Source organism: Oncorhynchus clarkii, chromosome 12, assembly GCF_045791955.1.
Source record: "Oncorhynchus clarkii lewisi isolate Uvic-CL-2024 chromosome 12, UVic_Ocla_1.0, whole genome shotgun sequence".
Taxonomy (NCBI): domain Eukaryota; kingdom Metazoa; phylum Chordata; class Actinopteri; order Salmoniformes; family Salmonidae; genus Oncorhynchus; species Oncorhynchus clarkii.
Window position 1 is genome coordinate 63,586,392 of NC_092158.1, and position 14,833 is coordinate 63,601,224.

At 42.9% G+C, this 14,833-nt stretch overlaps 2 protein-coding genes across 3 annotated transcripts in view; both read right to left on the minus strand.

Annotated features, from left to right (window-relative positions):
• Positions 1-5,760, minus strand: part of LOC139420947 (uncharacterized) — a 35,608-nt gene extending 29,848 nt beyond the window's left edge. The window contains exon 1 of the mRNA XM_071171377.1: positions 5,720-5,760. The gene's annotated coding sequence lies outside the window, so the exon portion shown is untranslated. The remainder of the gene's footprint in view (positions 1-5,719) is intronic.
• Positions 5,761-8,640: 2,880 nt separating this feature from the next.
• The window catches only part of LOC139420946 (carnitine palmitoyltransferase 1A2b), a 45,162-nt gene continuing 38,969 nt past the window's right edge, over positions 8,641-14,833 (minus strand). For both annotated transcript variants that reach the window (XM_071171376.1, XM_071171375.1), the window contains exons 15-18: positions 13,997-14,152; positions 11,349-11,462; positions 10,318-10,410; positions 8,641-9,952 (exon numbers count right to left, since the gene is read on the minus strand). In XM_071171376.1, the coding sequence (XP_071027477.1) occupies positions 9,842-9,952; positions 10,318-10,410; positions 11,349-11,462; positions 13,997-14,152 (474 nt within the window). In that variant the 3' untranslated portion in view covers positions 8,641-9,841. The remainder of the gene's footprint in view (positions 9,953-10,317; positions 10,411-11,348; positions 11,463-13,996; positions 14,153-14,833) is intronic.

The following is a 14,833-nucleotide window of genomic DNA, read 5'->3' on the forward strand; positions in this document are numbered from 1 at the left end:
CCTATCACTGCTCGGACAATGGGTTTAGTCTCTGCCTCAAGTTGCTGCCACTGACTGGAAAGAACTGCAAAAATCACTGAAGTTGGAGATTCCCATCTCCCTCACTAGCTTTAAGAACCAGCTGTCAGAGCAGCTCACAGATCACTGCACCTGTTCATGGCCCATCTGTATACAGCCCATCTATCTACTGCATTCCAATACTGTATTTATTTATTTACCTCCTTTTGCACCACAGTATCTCTACTTGCACATCCATCTTTTGCACATCTACCATTCCAGTGTTTAATTGCCATTTGTAATTACTTCGCCACCATGGCCTATTTATTGCCTTAACTCCCTTATTTGACCTTATTTGCACTCACTGTATATAGACTGTTTTCTTTCGTTCTACTGTATTATTGACTGTATGTTTTGTTCATTCCATGTGTAACTCTGTGTTGTTGTATGTGTCGAACTGCTTTGCTTTATCTTGGCCAGGTCGCAGTTGCAAATGAGAACTTGTTCTCAACTAGCCTACATGGTTAAACAAATAAATCAATTAAATAAAAAATTCTAGTGAAAGTAGAGGAGACCTCCCCACACATTGTGAGCGCCGTAGCTGGGGAGATCTGCGAGAAGGGCCCGGCGCGCGTCCAGAGTTGCCACCGCCAACCGCCGGACCCAACCACTCACCGGTCCACCCCGATGAACCCCCGCACGCACGCAGCACCTTGCGAGACCATGAGAGACTGTGAGATGGGCTACACAACAGACTTCCAATGGTGGCGAGAGGAGGGCGACTGCTCCCCCAGCCGCGGCTCGAGCCCAGCCTCACTTCGCACCCCAGACCGACTGACACAGCTCTTAGAGCCAATCCTTATCCCGAAGTTACAGATCTTTTTTGCCAACTTCCCTTATCTACATTGTTTTTTGTTTTTTTAAAAAAAAAATTTACCCCTTTTTCTCCCCAATTTCGTGGTATCCAATTGTTGTAGTAGCTACTATCTTGTCTCATTGCTACAACTCCCGTACGGGCTCGGGAGAGACGAAGGCTGAATGTCATGCGTCCTCCGATACACAACCCAACCAGCTGTACTGCTTCTTAACACAGCGCGCATCCAACCCGGAAGCCAGCCGCACCAATGTGTCGGATGCTACACCATGCACCTGGCACCCTTGGCTAGCGCGCACTGCGCCCGGCCCGCCACAGGAGTCGCTGGTGCGCGATGAGACAAGGAGATCCCTACCGACCAATCCCTCCCTAACCCGGACGACGCTAGGCCAATTGTGACTCTGATGTGCCACCGCAACGCTTTCCAGGGCTTGAGCCCCTCTCTAGGGGCGAACCCATTCCAGGGCGCACTGCCCTTCACAAAGAAAAGAGAACTCTCCTCGGGGCTCCCGCCAGCTTCTCCGGGATCGGTCGCGTTACCGCACTGGATGCCTCGTGGCGCTGTCTCCACCAGTCCGTGGACATTCTGAAAATAGCTTGAGTCCAGTAGTTCACATGACCACGGAGATATTGACATTTTAAATAAAATTTAAACAATGTAAAAATGTGTGAGATGAAAATGGGCAAACAAAAGGGTGTGCAATATAGAAGGGTAGTCAGTAAACATTCTGAACCTTGTTTGAGGTCAGTAGGTCACATGACCAAGGAGCTATTTAAATGAGAAACATTGAAAAACATTGAAAATTCATGTACAATTGCATGAGATGAAAATGGACAAATAAAGGGTGCCATTATACAGTGGGGCAAAAAAGTACTTAGTCAGCCACCAATTGTGCAAGTTCTCCCACTTAAAAAGATGAGAGAGGCCTGTAATTTCCATCCTAGGTACACTTCAACTATGACAGACAAAATGAGAAAACAAAATCCAGAAAATCACATTGTAGGATGTTTAATGAATTTATTTGCAAATTATGGTGGAAAATAAGTATTTGGTCAATAACAAAAGTTTATCTCAATACTTTGTTATATACCCTTTGTTGGCAATGACAGAGGTCAAACGTTTTCTGTAAGTCTTCACAAGGTTTTCACACACTGTTGCTGGTATTTTGGCCCATTCCTCCATGCAGATCTCCTCTAGAGCAGTGATGTTTTGCGGCTGTTGCTGGGCAACACGGACTTTCAACTCCCTCCAAAGATTTTCTATGGGTTGAGATCTGGAGACTGGCTAGGCCACTCCAGGACCTTGAAATGCTTCTTATGAAGCCACTCCTTCATTGCCCGGTCGGTGTGTTTGGGATCATTGTCATGCTGAAAGACCCAGCCACGTTTCATCTTCAATGCCCTTGCTGATGGAAGGAGGTTTTCACTCAAAATCTCACGATACATGGCCCCATTCATTCTTTCCTTTACACGGATCAGTCGTCCTGGTCCCTTTGCAGAAAAACAGCCCCAAAGCATGATGTTTCCACCCCCATGCTTCACAGTAGGTATGGTGTTCTTTGGATGCAACTCAGCATTCTTTGTCCTCCAAACACGACGAGTTGAGTTTTTACCAAAAGGTTATATTTTGGCTTCATCTGACCATATGACATTCTCCCAATCTTCTTCTGGATCATCCAAATGCTCTCTAGCAAACTTCAGACGGGCCTGGACATGTACTGGCTTAAGCAGGGGGATACGTCTAGCACTGCAGGATTTGAGTCCCTGGCAGCGTAGTGTGTTACTGATGGTAGGCTTTGTTACTTTGGTCCCAGCTCTCTGCAGGTCATTCACTAGGTCCCCCCATGTGGTGCTGGGATTTTTGCTCACCGTTCTTGTGATCATTTTGACCCCACGGGGTGAGATCTTGCGTGGAGCCCCAGATCGAGGGAGATTATCAGTGGTCTTGTATGTCTTCCATTTCCTAATAATTGCTCCCACAGTTGATTTCTTCAAACCAAGCTGCTTATCTATTGCAGATTCAGTCTTCCCAGCCTGGGGCAGGTCTACAATTTTGTTTCTGGTGTCCTTTGACAGCTCTTTGGTCTTGGCCATAGTTTCCACCATAATTTGCAAATAAATTCATTAAAAATTCCTACAATGTGATTTTCTGGATTTTTTTTCTCATTTTGTCTGTCATAGTTGAAGTGTATCTATGGTGAAAATTACAGGCCTCTCTCATCTTTTTAAGTGGGAGAACTTGCACAATTGGTGGCTGACTAAATACTTCTTTGCCCCACTGTAGAAGGGTAGTCAGTGTACATTCTGAACCGCGTTTGAGTCTCGTAGACCACATGACCAAGGAGCTATTGAAATTAGAAAGTTTTAAAAAGTGGATGTAAAAACGTGTGATATGAAAATGTACAAAATAAAAGGTGTGCAATGTATAGGCCCACTGAGTGTACATTCAGAACATTTTGAGGTCAGTAGGTCTCATGACCAAGGAGATTTTGAAATTGGAAACAGTGAAAAACATTAAATTCATGTCAAATTGAGTGAGATGAAAATGGGCAAACTAAAGGGTGTGCAATGTGTAGGCCCACTGAGTGTTCATTCTGAACCTTGTTTGAAGTCAGTAGGTCACATGACCAAGGAGCTATTGAAATTCAAAAATGTTAGTAGGTCATTTAAATTAGTGAAAGATATAAATCAACCAAGAAAGCGTGTGCAATGTGTGTCTAAGCCATCAGGTTAGCTAGAACCTGTTTTAAAAGTTTTAGGAGTAATGGTTAAAAAGCTATTGAAATTCAAACAATTAGATTTGTCACTATGTTGACGGTCCCTAACTGCTCTTGGTGGACGTAATGAAATCTACAGGCGAATATCCGTTTAATATCCAACCTGAATCTGTCTTTACCTCGGTTCCTCCCACTGTGACTCGGGAAAGCATGCAGTTTAGGGTACAGATGAAATAGGTCTAAATGTGCAGTTTTACAGCTAATATCCTGCAATTCTACACATATTGCCATCGGATGGAGGCAAAAGCTTTCTGTTTTTCATATGATAACTGATGATCATGGTAATTCGACCATGCCTGCAAATTTACCAATAAAAATGTTTTTGATGACATTGGCTAATTGAGTGATAACCAAATTTCGAAATTACACCTTGTGTATTCTATTATTCTAACTCAACAGTAAATTGCGACCCTGAGTGAGATACATTTTTTAGCGATTCCAGGCTGTATCACAGCTGGCCGCGATAGGGAGTCCCTTTGGGCGGGGCACAATTGGCCCAGCGGTGTCCGGGTTTGGCCGGGGTAGGCCGTCAGTGTTCAGATAATTTTGTGAAGTTTAAAATGTACTGTATCTGCATACACATCAGAGAGAGTGTGTGTGTGTGTTGTTTCTGACAAAAAGAAGAGACAAGAGAATAGTTTATCTGCATGTATGCATGAACGCTTGTTTATGTGCATGTGTACAACAGTGAGTTTGTGTGTATGTGTTTGTTTTTTATGCTAATGTGATTCTTGTGTCATTCGTTTCTTTGTTTTTGCATTAGCAGCAGAGGTAACGGTGCATGAATTATACATACCACTAGGCTGACTAGACAAGGCAGCTAGCATCACAAAGACTATCCACAGCGTAGAACACTATAGAGATGAGATGCCTTGTCAACCACCCATTTTTCTCTCTCTCTCTCATGTAACAATGTACATATTGCCAGAGTTTATTTTGGATAATTACAATATAAAAATGAGAATCAAATTTGTCAACGGGACAACAGTAACAACAATAACCAAGGGTCAAAATAACCATACATTCAACAATAACAATACGCATACAGTAGAGTACATGTGCAGGTTTATTGGTCTGTCAGACACTGTCCCTCAACTTATGGCAGGCAGCAATGTAGTGCGCTGCCAACCCACAGCTCTCTGTGTCCTCCCCCAACAGAACGGGTAGCCTATCCTCATCAGAGAGGTCTTTGAAACCTTGAATAAGGGTTTCAAATTTGGGAAAATTACACTAATTGTTTTATATTTCTGACATTTTGTCAGGAAATGCAGCTCCGTCTCAGGTTCTGCTGTTGCGCAGTGGTTGCACAGCCTATCCTCTACAGGGAGACAGATTTTCCTGTGTCTACCCTTCTCAATGGCAAGGCTGTGCTCACTGAGCCTGTACTTCATCAAGGTTTTTCCAAGGTTTTGATCAGTGACCATGGTCAAATATTTAGCCACGGTGATTTAGAGCCAGATAGCACTGCATTTTGCTTTGTGCTTGTGCTTCCCAATAAGCAATGCAGTTTTGTTTTGACTGTGTTTTAATTTGGTTTATTCTGATTGATTGGATCCCTCTCTCTCTCTCCTCCCACACTGTCACAGTTGGATGTATCTGCTAGGTGTTGGCTAGAGTGCATGTGCCAATCCCAGAGTGGGTGCATTGGCTATCTAAAGCAACATTTTCACATCATTCCATACATGGGAATTTACCCCCCCCCAAAAAACGTGTTTAATTTATGAAATCTGTTCCCAAGTATTCCCACGAATAAAAATAGACGTGGTCGTGTCTCAATGTAATCAAGGTATGAAATTGTTGTTCTTTTCAAATACAATCCCTTTTGGCGCCTAGATGGGCAGTTTGCAGTGTAGAACTACCTATAAATGATAATTACGTTCCAGCCCCCCGACCATTCACTCAAACAAAAACCGACCTGCGTCTGAATCTAGTTGCCCAAATGCCTACCCGTGGTATAAAAACTATTACATAGAGGTTATGTGTAGAAATGTTATTATTAACAAGCCTATAGCAATTACAAAGACATTGGCATGGGAAAACAGAAATAGATCGAAAATCAGCAACACCTTACCTTTTAGTGTCTGCTCTGGACGTTGTGCAAGCGTGCCTTTTGACATTACTTTCACTTTTGTAGACTATGGCGCTTTTGTAGTTTAAACTGCCACCCCGGCCCCCCTCTTCTCCCTTAATGTGAAAAAAAAGGTCCATGTACCACTTGGACATTCTGGGGACTTGTTATGACCCCCGGGCTGTCTGCATTGAGACCTCAACGACCCTTTATGGCTCTACTAGGATACATTCACATATCGCGGAAGGAATATGATGTTATTGGAGTTCTAATCCAGCGTTATAAATTGACGCAGACATTTCGAACCTCCCCGCATATAAATCAACTAGTTGACATAATAATCTAAAAATGCCTGTTTTAAATGCCATTCTCGGAATCGCAGTTCAGGTCTTTTGTGGTGAGTGCAGGTGGCTGTAATTCAGAGCCGGAAAATAAGATTCCCTTTACACTGTGGACACTCAAAGCCTACACATGGAGGCGTCGATTGGGTTAGTAACAGTTTCCGCAGGGGTGCATAATGCATGAAAACCAAACGGAATTATGATGAAATATGAATGTCTTTGAATGGAAATGATTCATTTGCAGTACAAATACGCTCATGTATTTTGTATTCCATTGTTATAACCCAATTCCTAAAAAAATACAAAATAATCCCTATCGACTATGGATTATGTCATCTGTCTGGGGAGCAACTTCACTGGTGACAGAAGTTAAAGATCTTCACATAGTAGAGGAAGATTTGGAGTGGAGCTGCATGGGTGCTCTTTGATATCACAGCATCTACCCAAATCACTTCAAAATCATTTTAGGTTGGAGCAGCTGTGTCCATGGTAGCTCATGCATGCTCAATGACACACACACACACACACACACACACACACACACAACTCATTTGTTGCATTGTTGTTTATAGGCAGAATGGCAACATGTTGATCCATATATTTTTTTTATTGACTACATGTGCCTGCAGTGTTTTTGGACACACCACTGCTACTGCCAGAACCAGCACCTGGCTCTAGACACAATAGTGTGCACATGGTTCTCTTTCTTTTTTACCTGCAAAGATTAGGGTCAATTCCTCCAACAATATCACCACCGGTGATTGCTGTCAATTCAAGGGAATTGATTCAGGCCTATATCTGGCTGGTAAACATAGACCATTCACTCAACTAGGCCACTGGGCTGTTCAATTCCGGTCCTGGTGGACCAAAATGCTTCTGGTTTTTATTGCACTCACCTGGTGTCCCAGGTCTGAATCGGTCCCTGATTAGAAAGATAAGATGAAACCCAGAAGTGATTTGGCCCTCCAGGACCAACATTGCCAGGACCAACATTGAATAGCCCTGATCGGGCATTGCTCCAATCAAAGACTTGAAACTCAGCCCTTCTCCTGAACTGAAATTGCCTTCCAATCAATAATTTATGGATTTTCTTAATCACCAGCCAAGACAGCAGTCAACCTTGTCAACTTTGTCACAAACAGTACCTACTAGGCCATGAAAAGTATTCCATTCATACTACCATTACAATTGGTTAAAGGCATTTTCACAGTCACGTTTACATTTAAATAATTCTTAATATGCAAAATGACCACCAATAATATGAGCATCCTACTCACTACACATACAACAAACAAAACAGGTAAACATGGATTAGGTTCCATCCACCTAGGTTCTGAGCAACACATAGTTTCCGAATCCTAGTCCTGGAGATTGGGAAACGTTTAGTTTCTTTGTCCTAGCACCAACACACTTGACTCAACGAATCATCAAGGGATGAATCAGGTGTGTTAGCGCCAGGGCAAGAACACTTTTTTTGCACCCGTTTTGGGTCCCCAGAACCAGGATTGAGAAACACTGACATATACATTGAACTAGTGCTGCTGGGTCGGCTGGAGTGGGCACCTACAGATAGAGATGTATAGATAATGATGAGATACTCATGTCCCAAAGGCGGGAAGGCAGGCGACAAGCGTAGGGACAAAATAAGCCCATAGAAATGCATTGGCTTGTTTTGGAAAGATTTTGGCGTCAGTGAAACGTTGTGCTTCGCCTCTTCCTCTCTGCTATAGATGATCCCATTCTGGGGAACTTAAAGGACCCCCCCCCCCCAAAGGAAGTTGCCGCCACTATTTTGACGTAATCATCAACAAATAGGGCACTGACAGCAGTCTGTCTTGCTAACATTAACTAGCTAGTCATCTTGCTAACCTTATCTTGCTAGTTAATGTTACTCGTTGCGTTTTTATTTTTTAACTACACCAGTAGCCAGCTACTGTAGATCTATGGCTGGTTCTGGAGCTGGATTTGTCATAAGCATTGATTCAGGGAAAGCTCCGCCACAGACGGAAAACACTGGCCCATCTTTGACACCGCCATCTATCGTTATCTCCAAAGTTTTGGCATCTTCCACAAATGATGGCCTTGACTCCACCATAAAAATAATTACAGAGAATAATATGAAGCTCCTGTAATATTTATAACGACTGCTGATATGCGTTTTCGACATTGTCGTGCAACCTTTGGTACAGTAGGCAGGCTGCTGGCAGGTTTTGGCTGGGGTACAGCAAAGCCAAGTCCCTTCTTATGGTTCTCACAGGGGAATTGAAATGATAGGCTACAATGACTTTACTTACATGAACTATAAATTCCTTTACATTTTCTTTCGCTGGTGCCTTTTCATTGAATAGACACTTCTGGTTTCTAGCTAACCTTCCACCAATCAAAACAGTGGAGCCTGTAGTGAAGCAAAAACTTTAGTTGTCAAAACCATTCAGAAACGGGGGAGAAGCGGGTTTGCAAAACGCCATCATATCATGCATTTATACCATTTTATATATATATATATATATATATATATATATATATATATATATATATATATATATATATATATATATATATATATATATATACTTTTAATACAGACTATCAAAAAAATAAGTAAACCTTTACAAATGATCCAATCGCGAAGAAGAATAACTTTGCAGTGGCTTCTGATGAATTAACAATGCCTTGCTGGTAACATTGACATAAAACCCAGCCCTGAAACAAAAGGTAGGCTCTGGCCATTGTCTTTCAACCAAAAACAAAAAACTGGATTTCTACTGGTGAGGCTGTTTCAAAACAAAAATGAATCTCTACCGTAATCAAAAAGCATCTCAGAGTAGCTGTGCTGATCTAGGATCCATCCCTGTCCATATACTCTTATTAATTAGGATCTAAAAAAGCTCAAATGTTCCGACATCAACACTCCTAATCTGAGATGCTTTATGAATATGAGCCCTGGAGATGATCCCTAGCCAAAAAATATCCTGGACAGGGTTTGGATCAATTACATTTTAATAAAGTAAATTCAAAAGTGATTTTTTATTCAAATAGAAAAACAGAACATTTTATTCAATAACTGTTTCTCCTTCTCTTATGTATTGAGAAATCATTGAAAAATCGAATTCAATTGTTTTTAAATCACTGAATTTGAATTTACTTCCTGAATCGATTGAAATGGAATAGACCCCAACCCTGCCCCTGATATCTTATCCTAATGATTGATGTTCACTGCAGCCGACCCATTCCGTTAGTGATCTACATTCACGTGAGAACAGAGTTAAACCAAAATTACAAGTCAGTCCCGCTTCTTTAAACTTCCACTGCTTCTCCTATAGATGTATTTTTAACTAGGGAAGTCTTTTTTGAGGCCAACTTAAAAGGACTTTTCAATCAAACATTACAACTCTTTCCAACAGTAGTTCACAATCAAGATGATAAAATAGAAAAGAAAGCCATAATGGTGGGTTCACAAAGAAAGAAAAACAAGAAAAAAAAGTTATTGCCTACCTTTGACCTATGTGGGGATAACCTCCACTAATTCCCTTCTCTTTTTGTGGAGATTTTTCTCTCACTTCCCCATCCCTTCTTCCCTAGCTCTCTGCCTCATCCTTGTTAGTTCCCTTGCTTCCTATTGCACTTCTCCATCTCTTCAACTCTCTCTCCCTCCATCACACCGAATCTCTTAGGGCTTTCTTTATACACAACCACGCTCAATATAATATTATCCCACTATCAAAAAACAAAGCAAACCCCTACCCCCATCCCACTCCATAGTCCCTTCTTTCCCTGTAAGTGTTCACTGCTGTTTCTTATCCTGGGCCTGTAAGTTCTCCGTCTTAGCTGGGGTAAGCACAGAGAGGATGTCCAATAGAGCCCGACTGATCTGGGCCCCGAACCGGTGTGAGTCCTGAGAGAGAGAAATAGGAGATACAATGATTTGACTTGGTTTATTTCTGGGGAGAAATATGATGGAAAAATATGGAGAGAGAGAGAGAGAGAGACATATTTCAATGTGGCTTTACTTATTGGGAGTGGGGGTTAAAGACTTGTACACATAGAAGGGAGGGAGGGATAGATACAGTAGACAGAGAAAGGGAGATGAGAGGGGGGAGGGGGTCTTTAAAAGGGCACATTCATAATGTTCAGCTGGCCATGCATGATTTGTGTCGGTTTAAAAGAGAGACAAAAATGTACCGCTTGTCAACGTTTCCATTTGCTATATGCACGTTAACATCTGTCACCAATACATGTGAGTGTATAACACACACTAACCGTCTCAGAGAAGGAGTGCTTGCAGGATACATGGTAGTTGATCATGTCCTCTCCTACGATAATGTACGACACTCCGTAGCCATCGTCTGCCACCTGGAACAGAGGTAAGAAGTGGGAAAAGTAGCAAAAGGGTGTGTGTGTCTGCGTAGGGGTGTGATTACTCACAGGGCCAAAGCTTCCCCAGGTAGTTGAAGTCTGGGTAGAGGTGTGTGTGAGTGTGTGTGTGTCTGCGTAGGGGTGTGTGTACTCACAGGGCCAAAGCTTCCCCAGGTAGTTGAAGTCTGGGTAGAGGTGTGTGTGAGTGTGTGTGTGTCTGCGTAGGGGTGTGATTACTTACAGGGCCAAAGCTTCCCCAGGTAGTTGAAGTCTGGGTAGAGGTGTGTGTGTGTGTGTGTGTGTGTCGTGGTGTGTGTACTCACAGGGCCAAAGCTTCCCCAGGTAGTTGAAGTCTGGGTAGAGGTGTGTGTGTGTGTGTGTGTGTGTGTCGTGGTGTGTGTGTACTCACAGGGCCAAAGCTTCCCCAGGTAGTTGAAGTCTGGGTAGAGGTGTGTGTGTGTGTGTGTGTGTGTGTGTGTGTCGTGGTGTGTGTGTACTCACAGGGCCAAAGCTTCCCCAGGTAGTTGAAGTCTGGGTAGAGGTGTGTGTGTGTGTGTGTGTGTGTGTCGTGGTGTGTGTGTACTCACAGGGCCAAAGCTTCCCCAGGTAGTTGAAGTCTGGGTAGAGGTGTGTGTGAGTGTGTGTGTGTCTGCGTAGGGGTGTGTGTACACACAGGGCCAAAGCTTCCCCAGGTAGTTGAAGTCTGGGTAGAGGTGTGTGTGAGTGTGTGTGTGTGTCGTGGTGTGTGTTTACTCACAGGGCCAAAGCTTCCCCAGGTAGTTGAAGTCTGGGTAGAGGTGTGTGTGTGTGTGTGTGTGTGTCGTGGTGTGTGTACTCACAGGGCCAAAGCTTCCCCAGGTAGTTGAAGTCTGGGTAGAGGTGTGTGTGAGTGTGTGTGTGTGTGTGTGTGTGCGTCGTGGTGTGTGTTTACTCACAGGGCCAAAGCCTCCCCCCAGAGATATAAAGTCTGGGTGGTTCTTCATGTCAAACAGCTCCAACTGCTGAACCGGAGTCTGACTGGTGGAGAGGCGCCAGGGCTCTGACAGCACCTAGATGGACAGACACACAGAAGGATCTAGGTGTTGTCGGCGCCCTAGCAGACGCTTTTAACCAAAGCGGCTTACAGTCATGCGTGTATACATTTTATTTGATTTTTTAAGTATGGGTGGTCCGGGAATTGAACCTGCTATCTTATTTCAGACGCTACAGGATATTAACAGAGCCTGACACACAAACACCAGGGCCTGATTAATGCAGGGGCTTACAGGGGCTGAAGTTAAGGAACCTCTTTACTTGGCAATTTGACTGTTAAGCTCAAGGGTACACTAGCAATACACTAGCCAGTCCTGAATTGAATGGGAACTGCCATCTATGGATTATATTTCTATGGTTGTTTGGAGCTGTCAAGTTTACCTTTCTCAAACTTCCAATTACAATGTGGAAAAAACACATTTTGGAAAGTAAATGCCTACTGCTGAAAAGAGAAACATAATTTGTCTGTGGAACCAATAGAATTATATATTTGTTTCTCAAAAACTTCAAATTTTGAGCAAATAGCAGCACTGTTTTTCAAAGTAGCATATCTTGAGATAGACTATTGCCACGCCGAGCGCAGAGCCATCACCGGTGAGTAGCCTTCATCTTCATCATTGGGTGAGTCAGTGCTACTGGAAAGTTTCCTTAGTAGCCTACTGGAATCGGAAAGTATTCAGACCCCTTCACTTTTTCCAGGTTATATTATGTTACAGCCATGTTCTAAAATTGATTAAATTCATTGTTTTCCTCATCAATCACACACAATACCCCATAATGACAAAGCGAAAATCAGGTTTAGAAATTTTAGCAAATGCATTACAAATAAAATATTAGAAATTTACATAAGTATTCAGACCGTTTGCTATGAGACTCAAAATTGAGCTCAGGTGCATCCCGTTTCCATTGATCATCCTTGAGACGTTTCCAGAACTTGATTGGAGTTCACTTGTTGTAAATTCAATTGATTGGACATGATTTGGAAAGGCACACACCTGTCTATATAAGGTCCCACAGTTGACAGTGCATGTCAGAGCAAAAACCAAGCTATGAGGTCGAAGGAATTGTCCATCGAGTTCTGAGACAGGATTGTGTCAAGGCACAGATCTGGGGAAGGGTACCAAAACATTTCTGCAACATTGAAGGTCCCCAACAACACAGTGGCCTCCATCATTCTTAAATGGAAGAAGTTTAGAACCACCAAGACTCTTCATAGAGCTGGCTGCCCGGCCAAACCGAGCAATCGGGGGAGAAGGGCCTTGGTCAGTGAGGTGACCAAGAACACAACGGTCACTCTGACAGAGCGATGGGGGGGAGAACCTTCCAGAAGGACAACCATCTCTGCAGCACTCCACCAATCAGGCCTTTATGGTAGAGTGGCCAGACGGAAGCCATTCCTCAGTAAAAGGCACATGACAGCCTGCTTGGAGTTTGAAAAAATGCACCTAAAGGACTCTTAGACCATGAGAAAGATTGAACTATTTCGCCTGAATGCCAAGCGTCACGTCTGGAGGAAACCTGCCACCATCCTTACAGTGAAACATGGTGCTGGCAGCATCATAACTGTGTGGATGTTTTTCAGTAAAATACAGAGAGATCCTTGATGAAAAGCTGCTCCAGAGGGTTCAGGACCTCAGACTGGGGTGAAGGTTCACCTTCTAACAGAACAAGGACCCTAAGCACACAGCCAAGACAACGCAGGAGTGGCTTTGGGACAAGTCTCTGAATGTCCTTGAGTGGCCCAGCCAGAACCTGGACTTGAACCCAATCAAACATCTCTGGGGAGACCTGAAAATAGCTGTGTAGCAATGCTCCCAATCCAACCTGACAGAGTTTGAAAGGATCTGCATAGAGGAATGGGAGAAATTCCCCAAATACAGGTTTTCCAAGCTTGTAGCGTCATACCCAAGAAGACTCGAGGCTGTAATCACTGCCAAAGGTGATTTTAAGTACTGAGTAAAGGGCCTGAATACTTATGTACATGTGATACGTTTTGTACTTTTAATACATTTGCAAAAAAAATTCTAAAACTGTTTTTGCTTTGTCGTTATGGGGCATTGTATATAGATTGATGAGGGGGAAAAAAACAATTTAATCCACTTTAGAATAAGGCTGTATCCTAATATTGTACTCTCTGTGCGCCTCTTCATTGGCCTGGCCTGGGCTATTGTTTGCATTCAAGACCAGGTCGTTTTTATTGATCTCCGTTTGTCAGTGTCAGAGTAGCCACTCAGTTTGTTCATTTGTGTAGCATTAAAAAAGATTCTGCTAATAATGTCTTATGCCATGTAAATGATGTATAAATTGCATGAAATGCGTTTATCATAGGCCAATTCTTTGGGGACCCTGCTCAAAACATTTCCCCATGGGTGGAAATTCTTAAAATGCCAATTAGGGCTTCATAATAAAGGGTATTTTACTTCAACAGTAAATGTAGCCACGCACTGCTACTGAAGTTAACGAATTGCATCTTTGTGTGCCGATTTGTTTACAGAAAATGGGGGCGTGCCGGGAAGGGGGATACTGTTCTTGCTAGCAGGTTAGCACCTACCTCTGTTAGGAACGGTGACTCCACCCCCAGGTATTTAGACACCACGTACAGGCAGAAGAGGTGCCTGTCAATGCCGGACCCTGTCATGGCCAATCGGTAGAGGTTCTGGTGCTTCTCAGCAGCCAATCGGAAAAGCCGCCTGCAGTGCTCCGGCCCCTGTAATAAGATAACCTGTCTGTTAGAAGTGAGATATGATGAATTGTGATTACAGTTGATAGTAGTAGTGGGGCGAAAGAGGTTACTAAAAAAAACAAAAAAAACAACTGTAATATGAGAGTGAAACCCCCATAAGAGGTTAATGTACATATTTATGGCGTGAAACTGGTTCCGCTAGAGTAGGAGATTATTATAGAGTTAATCCTCATTATTTTAATGGGGATATGCTAATTACTTTTGGAGTATTTTATTTATTTAGTGGAGAATGTAGTAGTTTAACTCTGTGAGGTGCACATAATGGAGTTAAGTGCAGTTATCCATCAGGTATGAGCAAATCTGTCATAATCCTGGAGCTAGATATTGCAATTGAGATTATGACTCAAAACATTTGGTGAAAACTTGATCGTTCCATGAGACAAGTGTCAAGGTAGAGAACAGCACTTCTAAAATGAGCTAAGAGGACTTAATACATGCTGAGGTAACTGGAAATAATCATTAGCTTGATCCCAAATGTGATATTTTAACTTATTAGAATCCTATTAATGAAATGTACAGGACCGGTCAAAAATTTGAACACATCTACTCATTCATAAAAAGGGCAGCAAAGAAGACACTTCTCTCCAGGAAAAAACATCAGGGGCAGACTGATATTCTGCAATAGGTACAGGGATTGGACTGCTG